The sequence below is a fragment of the Trichomonas vaginalis genome, chromosome II (assembly GCF_026262505.1).
Source record: "Trichomonas vaginalis G3 chromosome II, whole genome shotgun sequence".
NCBI classification, from domain to species: domain Eukaryota; phylum Parabasalia; order Trichomonadida; family Trichomonadidae; genus Trichomonas; species Trichomonas vaginalis.
In genome coordinates this window covers 598,348-611,389 of record NC_067204.1, presented here as the reverse complement: position 1 = coordinate 611,389, position 13,042 = coordinate 598,348, and the positions used below count along the sequence as shown (strand labels likewise).

At 34.3% G+C, this 13,042-nt stretch overlaps 10 protein-coding genes and 1 pseudogene across 11 annotated transcripts, besides 1 other annotated feature; 2 read left to right on the top strand and 9 right to left on the bottom strand.

Moving 5' to 3' along the window:
• Positions 1-12,778: part of a mobile genetic element that runs on past the window's edge.
• Positions 15-434, top strand: TVAGG3_0461110 (protein of unknown function, DUF4108 family; the record flags this gene model as incomplete). Its single annotated transcript, XM_051235058.1, has 1 exon — positions 15-434. One exon carries the CDS (start codon positions 15-17, stop codon positions 432-434), a length of 420 nt encoding a protein of 139 aa, XP_051092882.1.
• Positions 451-888, bottom strand: TVAGG3_0461100 (uncharacterized protein; the record flags this gene model as incomplete). Its single annotated transcript, XM_051235057.1, has 1 exon — positions 451-888. One exon carries the CDS (start codon positions 886-888, stop codon positions 451-453), a length of 438 nt encoding a protein of 145 aa, XP_051092881.1.
• Positions 1,104-1,799, top strand: TVAGG3_0461090 (protein of unknown function, DUF4106 family; the record flags this gene model as incomplete). Its single annotated transcript, XM_051235056.1, has 1 exon — positions 1,104-1,799. The coding sequence occupies one exon, from the start codon at positions 1,104-1,106 to the stop codon at positions 1,797-1,799; it is 696 nt and encodes a 231-aa protein (XP_051092880.1).
• Positions 1,816-2,709, bottom strand: TVAGG3_0461080 (KilA, N-terminal/APSES-type HTH, DNA-binding family; the record flags this gene model as incomplete). The annotated part of the gene is made up of 1 exon (XM_051235055.1): positions 1,816-2,709. One exon carries the CDS (start codon positions 2,707-2,709, stop codon positions 1,816-1,818), a length of 894 nt encoding a protein of 297 aa, XP_051092879.1.
• On the bottom strand, positions 2,798-3,208 carry TVAGG3_0461070 (organellar and viral DNA polymerase type B; the record flags this gene model as incomplete). Its single annotated transcript, XM_051235054.1, has 1 exon — positions 2,798-3,208. One exon carries the CDS (start codon positions 3,206-3,208, stop codon positions 2,798-2,800), a length of 411 nt encoding a protein of 136 aa, XP_051092878.1.
• TVAGG3_0461060 (organellar and viral DNA polymerase type B) lies at positions 4,376-5,314 on the bottom strand (the record flags this gene model as incomplete). The annotated part of the gene is made up of 1 exon (XM_001304946.1): positions 4,376-5,314. The coding sequence occupies one exon, from the start codon at positions 5,312-5,314 to the stop codon at positions 4,376-4,378; it is 939 nt and encodes a 312-aa protein (XP_001304947.1).
• Positions 7,061-7,372, bottom strand: TVAGG3_0461050 (uncharacterized protein; the record flags this gene model as incomplete). The annotated part of the gene is made up of 1 exon (XM_001304945.1): positions 7,061-7,372. The coding sequence occupies one exon, from the start codon at positions 7,370-7,372 to the stop codon at positions 7,061-7,063; it is 312 nt and encodes a 103-aa protein (XP_001304946.1).
• Positions 8,232-8,658, bottom strand: TVAGG3_0461040 (annotated as a pseudogene). Its single transcript has one exon. A coding segment is annotated over exon 1 (427 nt).
• On the bottom strand, positions 9,836-9,988 carry TVAGG3_0461030 (uncharacterized protein; the record flags this gene model as incomplete). Its single annotated transcript, XM_051235053.1, has 1 exon — positions 9,836-9,988. One exon carries the CDS (start codon positions 9,986-9,988, stop codon positions 9,836-9,838), a length of 153 nt encoding a protein of 50 aa, XP_051092877.1.
• On the bottom strand, positions 10,007-10,408 carry TVAGG3_0461020 (uncharacterized protein; the record flags this gene model as incomplete). Its single annotated transcript, XM_051235052.1, has 1 exon — positions 10,007-10,408. One exon carries the CDS (start codon positions 10,406-10,408, stop codon positions 10,007-10,009), a length of 402 nt encoding a protein of 133 aa, XP_051092876.1.
• On the bottom strand, positions 11,381-12,778 carry TVAGG3_0461000 (phage tail repeat-like family; the record flags this gene model as incomplete). The annotated part of the gene is made up of 1 exon (XM_051235051.1): positions 11,381-12,778. The coding sequence occupies one exon, from the start codon at positions 12,776-12,778 to the stop codon at positions 11,381-11,383; it is 1,398 nt and encodes a 465-aa protein (XP_051092875.1).
• Positions 12,779-13,042: the final 264 nt, after the last annotated feature.

Here is a 13,042-nt window from a genome sequence, read left to right as displayed (position 1 = left end):
ATCCGATAGAAAAGATGGCAAAATTCATCTCAGTAAACAAGTACATGTCAGGACTTAAAGAAGAACTAGACCCATTCACATATTTGAATGTTTACTTCTACCATTTTGAAAAGTCTTCATTCAGCAAAGTTTGGAACATCGAACCAGTTAAGTTTGCTATTGTGACTAAAAATGGTGCGAAATTTGAAGACTTATACATTGACGGTATGTTAACAGTCAAAGAAAGTTTTGACAGAAGGTTCTCAAACCTTAAAGAAGGCAAAGCATACAAACTTGTTATACCTTATGAACCAAAGAAAGCAGACGACTATGAATATTATGAGTCTAAAGTTGTAGAAGTTCAAGGTAAATTGGGTAAAAAGATTTTAGAGTCTAAGCCGGTGTTTACTCCTAAAGAGGAAGAGAACATTGACATTGACCCAGAAATGTTCTAAAAATAAAATTTTATTTTTACATGTCAAATTTCTTCTTCTCTGGCTCTGGTTCTTTCTTCTCTTCTTCTACTTTCTTTTCTCTCTTCTTCTTTTCTGGTGGAGTTATGTCAAATTTCTCCGAACCATATTTATGTAAAAGTTCTATGTCCTTTAATAGCTCTTCTATTCTGTTTTCTATTTCATCTTGAAGAAAAGCGCATGTGTCTTCTTTGCATTCTAAGAACTTTTGTTGGACTTCATCTTTCCAATCGGTGTCATCTCTGTCAACAAGTCTGTCATTGACAAATTTTAAGACTGCTCTTTGTAATGTTTTATGGTTCTTGTCATATTCCCAGAAACAGAACTTTAGAACAAATTCACCTTTCTTGTTTACACTATGTAAGATTTTATGGTCGACAGATGTTTTGCTGTCGAAAAGCTTGTCTCGAATATAGATAGCGAAATCGCTAGACATTTTCTAAAAGATAAAAATTTTAATTTTTCTAAAAATATGTTAGAAAAAAAGTTTGCTGACATTGACAAGAAATTTGAGAATGTTTTAAACAAGAACAAGAGGAAGTTAGAAAATGCTCAGATAAAGCCTATACATGACAAGTTCTTATTTGCTCAGAATGGTATAACAGGTCTAATTGCACCACCTGGGTCGGGTAAGACTTTCACTTATCTTAAATGGCTGCACAACAACAAGAACTAGATGAGAAGAACCCATTCTATGAGTTAGTTGTTATTTGTAGTACTTCTGGTCAATTTGACCAAACCGTCAATTCGTTCAAAGATATTATAAAGAAGTCTAAGTTAGTATGTATAAAGGATACTGAGTTGTTAGATTGGATAAAGAAGTACCAAAGAAGAGTTTTGAAGTATAATGCTATAAATGAGTATATAAATTCGAAGTTTAAAGACCCAAATGAGGAAATGCAGAGAATATTAGAGAAGAAACACTTCAGAAACAAACAGAAAGAGATAGAATACATTTCGAAGAAATTGCAATCTTACGATTGGAAGACTTACCCTCACAGATGTCTTCTTATCTTAGATGACTTTGCATCTCATCCTTTGTTAAAGAATAGAGAACAAGATATGTGTCGAATTCTTAAGAAGCTCAGACACTTTAACATCTCAGTCGTAATATGTGTACAGACAGCCAAGAGTTTAAGTAAGGATGTTAAAAGAATACTTACTGACATAATACTTTTCCCCGGATTGTCCGAAGACGATTTCATGGAACTTATGAAAGAGTCCATGGCAGGTAAGTTTGACAGATATGAACTCTGGGAGAAGTACAAAGTCATACAAGACCCTCATACTTCTTTCAGAATTCATATCTACGCAAACAAAGTTCAAATTGTAAAAAGTCAAGCTTGAAAAATAAATGGTTCATTTACTCTGCTTGTTTGAAGTTGTCAAAATACTCTGTTATTTTTTCTTTCAGTAGCGGTAAGTCTTCTTTGAAGGTAAGTATTGTACAACCTTTCATATCATAGTGTGTTTGAGGTAACGTATCTTGAACTATTTGTTTCACATCTTCATTTGGGGTCATTGAAATCGGTAAGTTTTCGCGATAGAACCAATTTCTGTCAGATTTGTAAATCTTAGCAAGGTCGTAAAAGCTTTTGTTGTTTCTTCTGACTAAATGCAACATAACCATATCTCTGTCTTCTTCATTTTCCATCTCTTCAGTATAAATCATATACTTATAGTTCTTTTCCTTTCCTTTTGGTACCGAACGTGGTATTCTTTTCTGAATGCTTTTGTCTTTTGCTTCAAGCTTGTTCTCTAGCTCTTCACGTTCTTGTCTATGAAATTCGTCAAGAAGTCTGTAAATATACCAAGCATAACGAGGCGAAGCCCACATTGCAACAGCATTTACAAGAAGTCTATGTACATAATATCCTCTCAAACCGTTTGGCAATTTTTCACGATTTTCATGAGTTTTAGGCGACCCCGAAGGAAGTCGGGCTCGCTGTGCTTCACTGTTTTCATGAGTTTTAGGCGACTGCGTTTTTTTCATTACTCGCTGTTCTTCACTGTTTTCAGAAAAAAGTATGTCTCGCTGTGCTTCGCTCAAAAGTTCTTGTGTGCTTTGGTTTTTGAACCAATCGTCTGTATGTTTGGTATCTGGAGCATAACATGCTGTCAAAATACTTTGCATTTGGTACATGTCATCTTTGACCGAACGAATGAGACGTAACTGTTTGTTAAACTGAACCCACTCATATTCTTCATTTATATCTTCATGGACTATAACTGTTGTTGTGTTCTCTGTTGTTGACATATCTGTCCTTACATACAAAATAAAAAAATATTTTATAAAAAAATTAGCGTTATTTTCTGACTTTCACAAAAGACCAAAAATAAACGCTTTACATGTATTTTTCAGCAACTTCGTCAAATAATTTTATAGCTTTATCTATCTCATCTACTTCAAACGTTTCCCTACCTTTCGTGGGAGCACCATACATTTTCTCAAACTTTTCAAGTAGTTCTGTTTCTGCAGCTCTCATATCATAAACGAACACAACCTTGACTCTATTGACTGTACTGTCATATCTTTGAGTTATATTATATGTTCTTCCTATCTTATATCTTTTTGTGTTGAAGTCCTTCGGTTTCTGAACGATGTAAAGTAAGCCTTCACTGCAACGTTCCGTATCGAATGAACCATATGTTATGAAGTTATATCCAACAACTGGGTCTAACCATAACAAAACTATTGGTATAAGACTTTTGTCGATGAGATATGCTGTAGTTCCATAGAATCTTACCGATATCATGAGCTTAGGATTTCTTGTCAAAATTTTCTGAGTTGAAGCATTTCTAACCCAGTCCTTTGTTTTCTTTCCAGATGGAAATATAATGTCTGACAAAGAATATTTGTTGTATTTCTTTGAGTATCTTACGTTTAAATCACCTATTCTAACCAATTTGGTGTCATTGTCTATCTTTCTAACTGTTTCAAACTCAATGTTTGTCATTTTCTGTTCTTACATACAAAATAAAAAAAAAATAAAAAAAATAAAACTAACTTTATTTTTTCTATCTTAAGGAAATTCATGATTTTCATACGGAATCCCTTCTCTCGGTTTTCCGAGGGAAGCAAGCATATGCCATTTTTTGACGAAGTGAAGAGTAACACTTCGTCAAAAAAATCCCTGAAATCAAGAATTTTGTTGCTGAATTCAGCAAAAATATATTTTAGGTGAAGTGGTGAGATCTCACCTCTTTTCTAACCTCTTTTCTCACCCAAGTTATTTTTTTAAATTTTGTGAAAACTCAACGGTTTGACACGTGCCATATGTCATTTTTTGACGAAGTGAAGTTTTGCACTTAGTCAAAAAAATCCCTGAAATCAAGAATTTTGTTGCTGAATTCAATAAAAATAATGTTTATGTTAACATGTTAGATCTAACACGTTTTCTAACCTGTTTTCTAACCTCATGAATTTTCATGATTTCTTCGTAAATGTTTTGTCAAACATGAACGTAAATGTTTTGTCAAACATGAACGTATATGTTTTGTCAAACATGAACGTATATGTTTTGTCAAGACTTCTTCGTAAATGTTTTGTCAAGACTTCTTCGTACATGTTTTGTCAAGACTTCTTCGTACATGTTTTGTCAAGACTTCTTCGTAAATGCTTTGTCGAAACTTCTTCATCGTACATGTTTTGTCAAGACTTCTTCATCGTAATGAGCGTAAATGACCAAAAAATAATGTTTAGGGTAGAAGGTTAGATCTAACCTCTTTTCTAACCTCTTTTCTACCCCAGTTATTTTATAAGCGTTTTACATGGTAAACGTTATTTTTTAAATTTTGTGAAAACTCAACGGTTTGACACATGCCCTAAAAATTATTTTACTCAGAATTTTGTTGCTGAATTCAGCAAAAATATATTTTAGGTGAAGTGGTGAGATCTCACCCGTTTTTTCACCCCAGTTATTTTATAAGCGTTTTACATGAATTGTACGATGTATATTTGAAATCCTAAACAGTTTTGTAGCTTCTATTTCTTCTTTTAGTACATCGAATGTTTTAACAATGCCGAAAGTTTCTTTATACTTCTTCTTGACGTCAGATAAAAGGAAATCGTCAGCAGTTGGATAGTTTTTGTTCAGAAATGCTAACATGTCCATTTTATTTTCTACCGGCTTCTCTGCTTCTTTCTTTAAGTCTGCATAGTCATTTCGCATACGTTCTATCTCTTTGACGGAGTAGTTATATCTCCTCATTGCTGCTTTACATTTAGAACATTGCGGGTTCATTTTTGCGTTATATTCTGAAACCTTACCTGCTAAAACAACTAAGGCGTCAATTGCTCTCTTCATCTCAAACATAGCGGGTCTTATTTGTTTGTTCCATACCTTACCTCTTCTATCTTCATCTCTTATCTGCCATACACATTCTGCAACTAACGAAACAAAGTTGTCGTAGGTCTTAAATTCTTCAGATTTATATATGTCAGAAACATTCTTATATAACATGTCGCAATCTTTGTCCATAACCTTATGGTTGCAATGAAAACCAAGGAATTCATAATTTACCTTTCGTATGAACTTCTTTATTTCTACTGAGTCAGTTGGTTTGACTTCAATTTCGTCAAATTCAGGAATAGTGAGTTTTTGTTGTTGGATTTCAGGTAGTTTAGGCAAATGGTCAATAATGTCCTGCATTTCATAAAGATACTGTTCATTTGTTTCATCTTTCACACTACAGTCTAAATTACTTGTTAAAAGTTCTTGCTTTATCTTCTGGATTTTTGTTTCGAAAGTATATGAAGAAGGAATGAAGTTTTTCATCTCTACTAACATTGACGTAGGATTCATAACTAACGAGTTTGGTGCTGTAGTTGTTTGAATTGCTGTTGTGCCGATTGTTGACATTTCTGTTCTTTTATACAAAATAAAAAAAATAAATAAAATAAAACTAACTTTATTTTTTATTTCGGGAAAATTCATGAAAATTCAAGAGGGTAGAAATGAGGTTAGATCTAACCATCTACCCGACATTCTCGTCAAATACAAAAAAATAACTTTCACTTTTTCATTAGATAACTGTTATTTTTTGACGAAGTGAAGATTAACACTTCGTCAAAAAAATCCCTGAAATCATACCTTACATACAAAATAAAAAAAATAACTTTCACTTTTTCATTAGATAACTGTTATTTTTTGACGAAGTGAAGATTAACACTTCGTCAAAAAAATCCCTGAAATCATATCTTACATACAAAAAAATACAAAATAAAACTAACTTTATTTTTTCTATCTTAAGGAAATTCATGAAAATTCACGAGGGTGAGAAAACAGGTGAAAAAACGGGTGAGATCTCACCACTTCACCTAAAATATATTTTTGTCGGATTTACGTTCATGTTTGACAAAACATTTACGAAGAAGTTTTGACAAAACATTTACGTTCATGTTTGACAAAACATTTACGAAGAAGTTTTGACAAAACATTTACGTTCATGTTTGACAAAACATTTACGAAGAAGTCTTGACAAAACATATACGAAGAAGTCTTGACAAAACATATACGAAGAAGTTTTGACAAAACATTTACGTTCATGTTTGACAAAACATTTACGAAGAAGTTTTGACAAAACATTTACGATGAAGAAGTTTCGACAAAACATTTACGATGAAATTCATGAAAATTCAAGAGGTTAGAAATGAGGTTAGAAATGAGGTTAGATCTAACATGCTAACATAAACATTATTTTTTGGTCATTTACGCTCATTACGAAGAAGTTTTGACAAAACATATACGATGAAATTCATGAAAATTCAAGAGGTTAGAAAACAGGTTAGAAATGAGGTTAGATCTAACCTTCTACCCGACATTCTCGTCAAATACAAAAAAATGAAAAAAATGACACTTTTTCATTAGATAACTGTTATTTTTTGACGAAGTGAAAGATAACACTTCGTCAAAAAAATCCCTGAAATCATACCTTACATACAAAAAAATACAAAATAAAACTAATTTTATTTTTTCTATCTTAAGGAAATTCATGAAAATTCATGAGGTTAGAAAACATGTTAGAAATGAGGTGAGATCTAACCTTCTACCCTAAACATTATTTTTGTCTGATTTACGCTCATTACGAAGAAGTCTTGACAAAACATATACGAAGAAGTCTTGACAAAACATATACGTTCATGTTTGACAAAACATTTACGATGAAGAAGTTTCGACAAAACATTTACGATGAAATTCATGAAAATTCATGAGGTTAGAAAACAGGTGAGAAATGAGGTTAGATCTAACCTTCTACCCTAAACATTATTTTTACTGAATTTAGCAACAAAATGAACGAGGTCAGGATGTATGTTGCTGAATTCATTCATAACACCCTTTGTAAGCTCATAAAATGCTTGTTTTGAGGTCGAGCCACTTTTGGCTCCACCGTATTCTTTCAACCAAAACTCAAGAATTTCCCGCATGAATTTTGTATAAAAACCAACCGTCGGAATTCCGGCGGTTGCTATATTCTTCACAAAACATTTACGTTTAGTTTACGAAGAAGTCATGAAAATTCAAGAGGGTGAGAAAACAGGTGAGAAAAGAGGTGAAATCTCACCACTTCACCTAAACATTATTTTTTGGTCCGGGAACAACTTTCTCTCAATTGGAGCTGTAGCATACTCTTTGCGTAAGCGGTTCAGACCTTCTTCGAACTCTTGGTCTCTCTTCGATTTGGATTGAGATTGGAATTGCTGGGGTGGAGCTTGCTGGAACATCCAAGGGTTGGGGAAGTAAGGCATAAGCTGAGGAGGGTAGTTCGGGAAGCCTTGTAGTGGAAATTGGTAGTAACCTTGAGGTGGAAATTGGTAGTAATTTGGATTGAGATTGGAATTGCTGGAACTGAGGTGCAGGGGCTGGTGCTTTCGGTTCTTCTGGATTGAGATTGGACTCGGTTGGTGGGACGTGGGACATTCGTTGGTGGCTTAACCGTCGGACCACAACGATAAAAATCTCTGCTACTAGCAGTACTTCTACTGACAGTAGAAGTACTTTTACTGACAGTAGCAGTACTTTTTCTGACAGTAGAAGTACTTTTTCTGACAGTAGAAGTACTTTTACTGACAGTAGAAGTACTTTATCGTCGAAAACCCTCTCAAATTTTCCTTTTTACTGACAGTAGAAGTACTTTTACTGACAGTAGAAGTACTTTTACTGACAGTAGCAGTACTTTTTCTGATAGTAGCAGTACTTTTACTGACAGTAGCAGTACTTTTTCTGACAGTAGCAGTACTTTTACTGACAGTAGCAGTACTTTTACTGACAGTAGCAATGGTCGAGGTCGAACCTACCGACGAGGCAGTTTACCTAATTTAAATTAACGAGCTTGTTAAAGACTACTTGCGCAAGGTCATGAAGCCCAAGGTCAAGTTCACCACTATTTCTGGAAGGGCTGCCTTGAATCTCGAGATTTCGACTGGAATTCCAATTGAGGTACCAGAAAACACTCCTTTCGACGACATAAAGCAAGCAAAGAAGGAAGCCATTATAAAGTTCTTTGCCAAACGTCCTTGGATACTACTTCCAAACAGAGAGAGTCCAATTCCACGAATTATACAAATTCTCAGAGCACTGTTCCACTACTCTGGTCAGCCGTTCTACATAACCTCAGAAGGCGACATCCAGCCAGTTCAGTAAACATCTCATTTTAACTCACTTTTTTATGTTTTTTGTGAAAGTGTCAAAAATAAATTGTTTTCATGAGTTTTCTACGATGTTAGAAAAGTGGTTAGAAAACGTGTTAGATCTAACATGCTAACATAAACATTATTTTTCAATACTTTTTCAGCACTTTTCCGTAGTTATATATGAAAGACAATTCGAGATAAAAGTCATAGTACAATGAAATAATATGTTGCACACCATTTGTTGTGAACCAAACTTGAAAGTCAGAGAAACTGTTACTAGGTGGTTCGTAGAATTTAGAAGCAAAGTCATAAAAGTCCTTACCAATACATAGAAAACTATTGTTGCTTGAACTGAAACTTGCATGACACATAACATTTTGAGGGTCAAACACGTTTCTATAAACTGTCAAATCTGCTGGTGGAAGTATAAATTTAAATGGACCATCTGGTGGTAATGGTTCGTTCTGGTTTAGTAACCGAAGAAATTGTGCCCAAGAACGTTTGTCTACTTTCCAAAATAAAAACTCTGTATCTCTTGGAGGGTTAATTTCAATCTTTTGAAATGAAACGGTGGAGTTCATCTTGTCATATTCTAGTTTCAGATAGTATGTTCCATTTAGTAAAGAGTCGTATTTTCTTGAAATTCCCAATAATATTTGTTCATTTGAGTTTGAAAGTCATTTAGAGTTTTCTCAAGACTTTCGTCTGAACGAACTGTAAAGATTCTCATTTCGTCAAATTTGTCTATTAGACCATCAGAACCTTTATACTGCCCATGAAAATATACTGCGAACATAAATGCGTTAGTTCTATTTGAAAACAAAACTCTTCTAAATCCTATTGCCTTTGCATCTGAAGGACTTTGAAGCCAACGAATTGGATAGTCAAACCTGTATGCTCGGGATGAAATTTCTTCATCTGATATATTCCTACCAGCATTTGTAAAGATATAGTCTAACGGTTTTGTATCTGCTACTTTTGTTCTTTGTTTTTCAACCTGAAGCATTTAATATATGTAAAAATATATTGTTTCAAAATGGTATGCCATTTCATATTTCTCATCTAACAAACAAGTTTCCTTCAACTTGAGGTTCACTAACAAACTCAGCGTACAGTTCAAATAAAATTTAAAAAATATTTTTTTCTTTACTTTACATAACCGCCTGCTGCCATAAGTCTTTGACGCCAACCCATACCAGCTAATGAAGGTTGACTTGGTTTAGTTTGGAAACTAAACTTTGGTTTTGGTTTATCTTCAGTTTTTGGTTTTTCTTCTTCTATCGGTTTTTCGTCACTTTTCGGTTCCTCTGACTTTACTTCACTTGCAGGAACAGTTGTGTCGTCAACATCTTCATAAATTCATATGCCATTTGTTTTTGTTTTCCTTTCAACTTTTTGTGTTTGTTGTAAAGTTTAGAATATTTCGACTCTAAGTCAATGAGATGTTCTATAATGAACTGTTGGTCAGTGAAGTAAACTTTTCCATCTGTTGTCTCGAAAGCTCCTTCAGACTTCAATATTTTATTTGTGAGAGTCTGTTTCTTTTTTGAGATACTAGCCGTTCCATTTTTATGAAAAGTGACTTTGTAGTTAGGGTTTGTATTTCCAGACCTGGCACTTTCTATTATTGAATTTTTCTCTTCATCTGTAAGTTCTTTGACAGGTTTTGACAATGGTTCTGAACTTTTTGTTTGTGGTGTCAAATCTACCGTTTCAACTTCTTCGGTCATTTCATCTCAGTAAAAAAATTTTAGTTTGGTTTGTTTTCAACTGGTTGTTTAGGTTTTTTAAGTCGGTCTAAAACTTCCTGAGGTATAGGAAGAACTTGACAAACACGTGGTGTAACTGCTGGAAGTCGACAAATCCATCTTGAACCCATTTGTCTCAATGCTGTATTGTTCATTTCATCTCAGTAAAAACTTTACATTCCCCACGTTTGAGGCGGTTGAGGTTGGTTATTGTTTACCCATTGTTGTGCATGGTTATATCCTCTGTTAAAGAATCTTTCACCTTGGTCCATATAGTGTCCTGCTTGGTTATAGTAGTCATTTGCTTTGTTATAATAGTTTCCTGCTTGTCTTCCTACATTGTCCATCCATCCTTGAACTTTTCCTCTTGTTTCAGGATTTGGAATAAGATTTGTTGCATCTCGTGCTACATCCCAACCTTTCTGTACAGTTTGTATAATAGGTTGTGCTTTCTCTTTAAGTATACCTAATGTACTCAAAATCTTCCTTCCAATTCCAAATGCACCTCTGGCTATTGTTCCCACTGCGGGTAAAAATCTGGAAGCGACTCCTGCTAATGCGCCAAATAAACCCATTTCTTATGGGTTAAAAAATGACGAATCCAAACAAGGACCCCTATGTTTCTAAAGCGACAAAGAAAGCACTCATGATAAAAATCTTTAGTTCAACACCAAATGCTTGGTTTATGGATATCTTGGAAAACATTCCGAGGTATAGAGAAGATGGACCACCATACTGGCTAATATTTGTTGGTCAAAACACAAGATACTGTGAAGCCATACCATTATGGTCCAAAAATATTTTAGATGTGAAAACTGCTTTGACAATATTCGTTGACAAATACCATCCAACAAAACTGACATCTGACTGTGAAAGTTCTTTCAAATCAGATGATATTAAAAACTATCTGCGTTCAAAAAATGTAAACCAATATTTCATTGTCGACCAAAACCATTCTGCTCTTGGTGTCATTGACGGTTGTAAAAAATGTTAAGAGACTTAAACCAACCACAAGGTGGTGAAGCAAATGAAATGTCATATGACGACAAGTATAGACACTTCTCCATGGCAAAGATGAGACAAGTTTTAAATATTTACAATAACCGTAAACAAAAAGGTTTGGGAAACCACTCCCCCGAAGAAATGAAAAACAACCCTGACTTAGAGAAAGACTATATATTTAATAATTTAGTCAAAAGAGACAAACAAGAAAGAATGCCGGGCTTCAAACTTCGGAAGGGTGACAAAGTAAAAATAGAAATACCTAAACGCGACCCATATGAAAATACTATTGACTATGACAACAATGGGAACTCGACAGGTACTCACATTCGTGTTCGTAAAAATAGAAGAAAGTATACAAGAGAATATTATGAAGTTTTAGGCAAACATGGCAAAATGTACACACTGCAAGCAGAAGATAAAACTACTATTGCCAGACCTCGTTTCAAACTTGTCAAAGTTCAAGGTGGTATACTTTCAAAGACAGTTCCTAACAAATATAAGACAACTCCTGACGAATATGCTAAAGAAGTTGAAAATGACGACTAAGCATTTCTATACCATGCGTAAACTGTCATGTAAGGTGGCATGTATTCTTTACTTTGTCCCGTTGTTTGTGTATATCCTGTAACGCGATGTGTATGGTTTCCATCTCCCTGAGTGTTACCCCAGAAACAATTTATAGCAAACTGAACGTCGTCTTTAACATCATATCCTTTACCTTTTTTCAAGCCGTGCCAATCCCAAAATTTATGCTTATGCCAACCTGCTTGAGATGTACTTAAATCTATGTAGTGACTGTGTGCAGGTAAATTTTCACCCGAAATCGTTTTACTTCCACCTGTTTCCTTTGAAGAGTTTGCACAATACAAAAACCTGTCGACTATTTGAGTCCAAGTTCCAAAACCAAGTACTACTTCTGGATTTGTTGAGTTCATTGACGTATAAATAGAGCCTATAGGATATAATGTTTGAAGTATTTCTGTCTTTAATGTTTGAAGCTCTGTTTTGTCTGCTTTCTTGTCATATAAATCTTGAGCAGTGAATTTAATATTATGTTCATCCTTCATGACATAAACATCTTTACATCTAATGTTTCTCATCGTCGTTATGTCGTCATCCGATGTTAAACCTTGTGGAAAGTTAGGAGGTTTCCAATATAATACATCCCCACCAGTTTCTTCAACCGTTCCTTCAATACTTTCTATAGCAACAGTTGTGAAGGAGTTATGTGTATGGTTCTTGTCTGCTTTCTTTTCAAGGCTAACGTTTAAGTCTGTTATTTCAGAAGATGTATGTGTATGTCCAACGGCACTTTTCCTGTTTAAGGTTTCTTGTAAGTTTGTAATATTTGCAATGGTATGTGTATGTCCAACGGCACTTTTCCTGTTTAAGGTTTCTTGTAAGTTTGTAATATTTGCAATGGTATGTGTATGTCCAACGGCACTTTTCCTGTTTAAGGTTTCTTGTAAGTCTGTTATTTCAGATATAGAATGTATATGAGTCTTTTTAGAATATTCGTTTTCAGCTCTTGTCACTTCACTTGACATTTTATTGTCAACATATGTTTTGTCTGCTAGTTCAGGATGAGTATGTTCTTTTGTTGCATAAGCATTGTTAGCTCTTTCTTCTTCTTTTGCTATTGCATCGTCTACATATTCTTTGTCAGCTTTGTTGTCAACATCTGCCTTCAAAAGAAGTTCATTTATAGGTTTCTCGTTTAAAGTTCCTTTTGTTGGATTTATACAGACAGTATGGTTCTTATTGTCTTGAAACAGAAACTCATCTGTCATTGGGTTTAATGTCAGTTTTAAGTTTCCTTCTTTCAATGACTCAGATATCTTAGAATAGTTTGAAAAGTTTGTTGTGTTCTTATTTAGAGCTTGCATAATGAGTTGTCGGTTGTGTTGTATTTCTCTTATGGAAGCAATATCTTTCGACATTTTTTATTCTAGAAAAATATGCTTCCAATAGAAAAAGAAAATTCAAGAGTTGCTACAACTAAACCATTAGATGAACTTTTTACTAATGTCGGTCAAAAGTTTGAGACAGAGACCGTAAAGCATGAAGGCTATCGTTTTGACTACCCATTAAGATGGCTAAGAGACCCATCTGTCACAAAAGCTATTGGCTTTCGTAGAATGAAGTTCATTCAGAAGCCATACATGGTTTCCCATTTACGGTCGGTTTTGAAGTTTCGATACTAT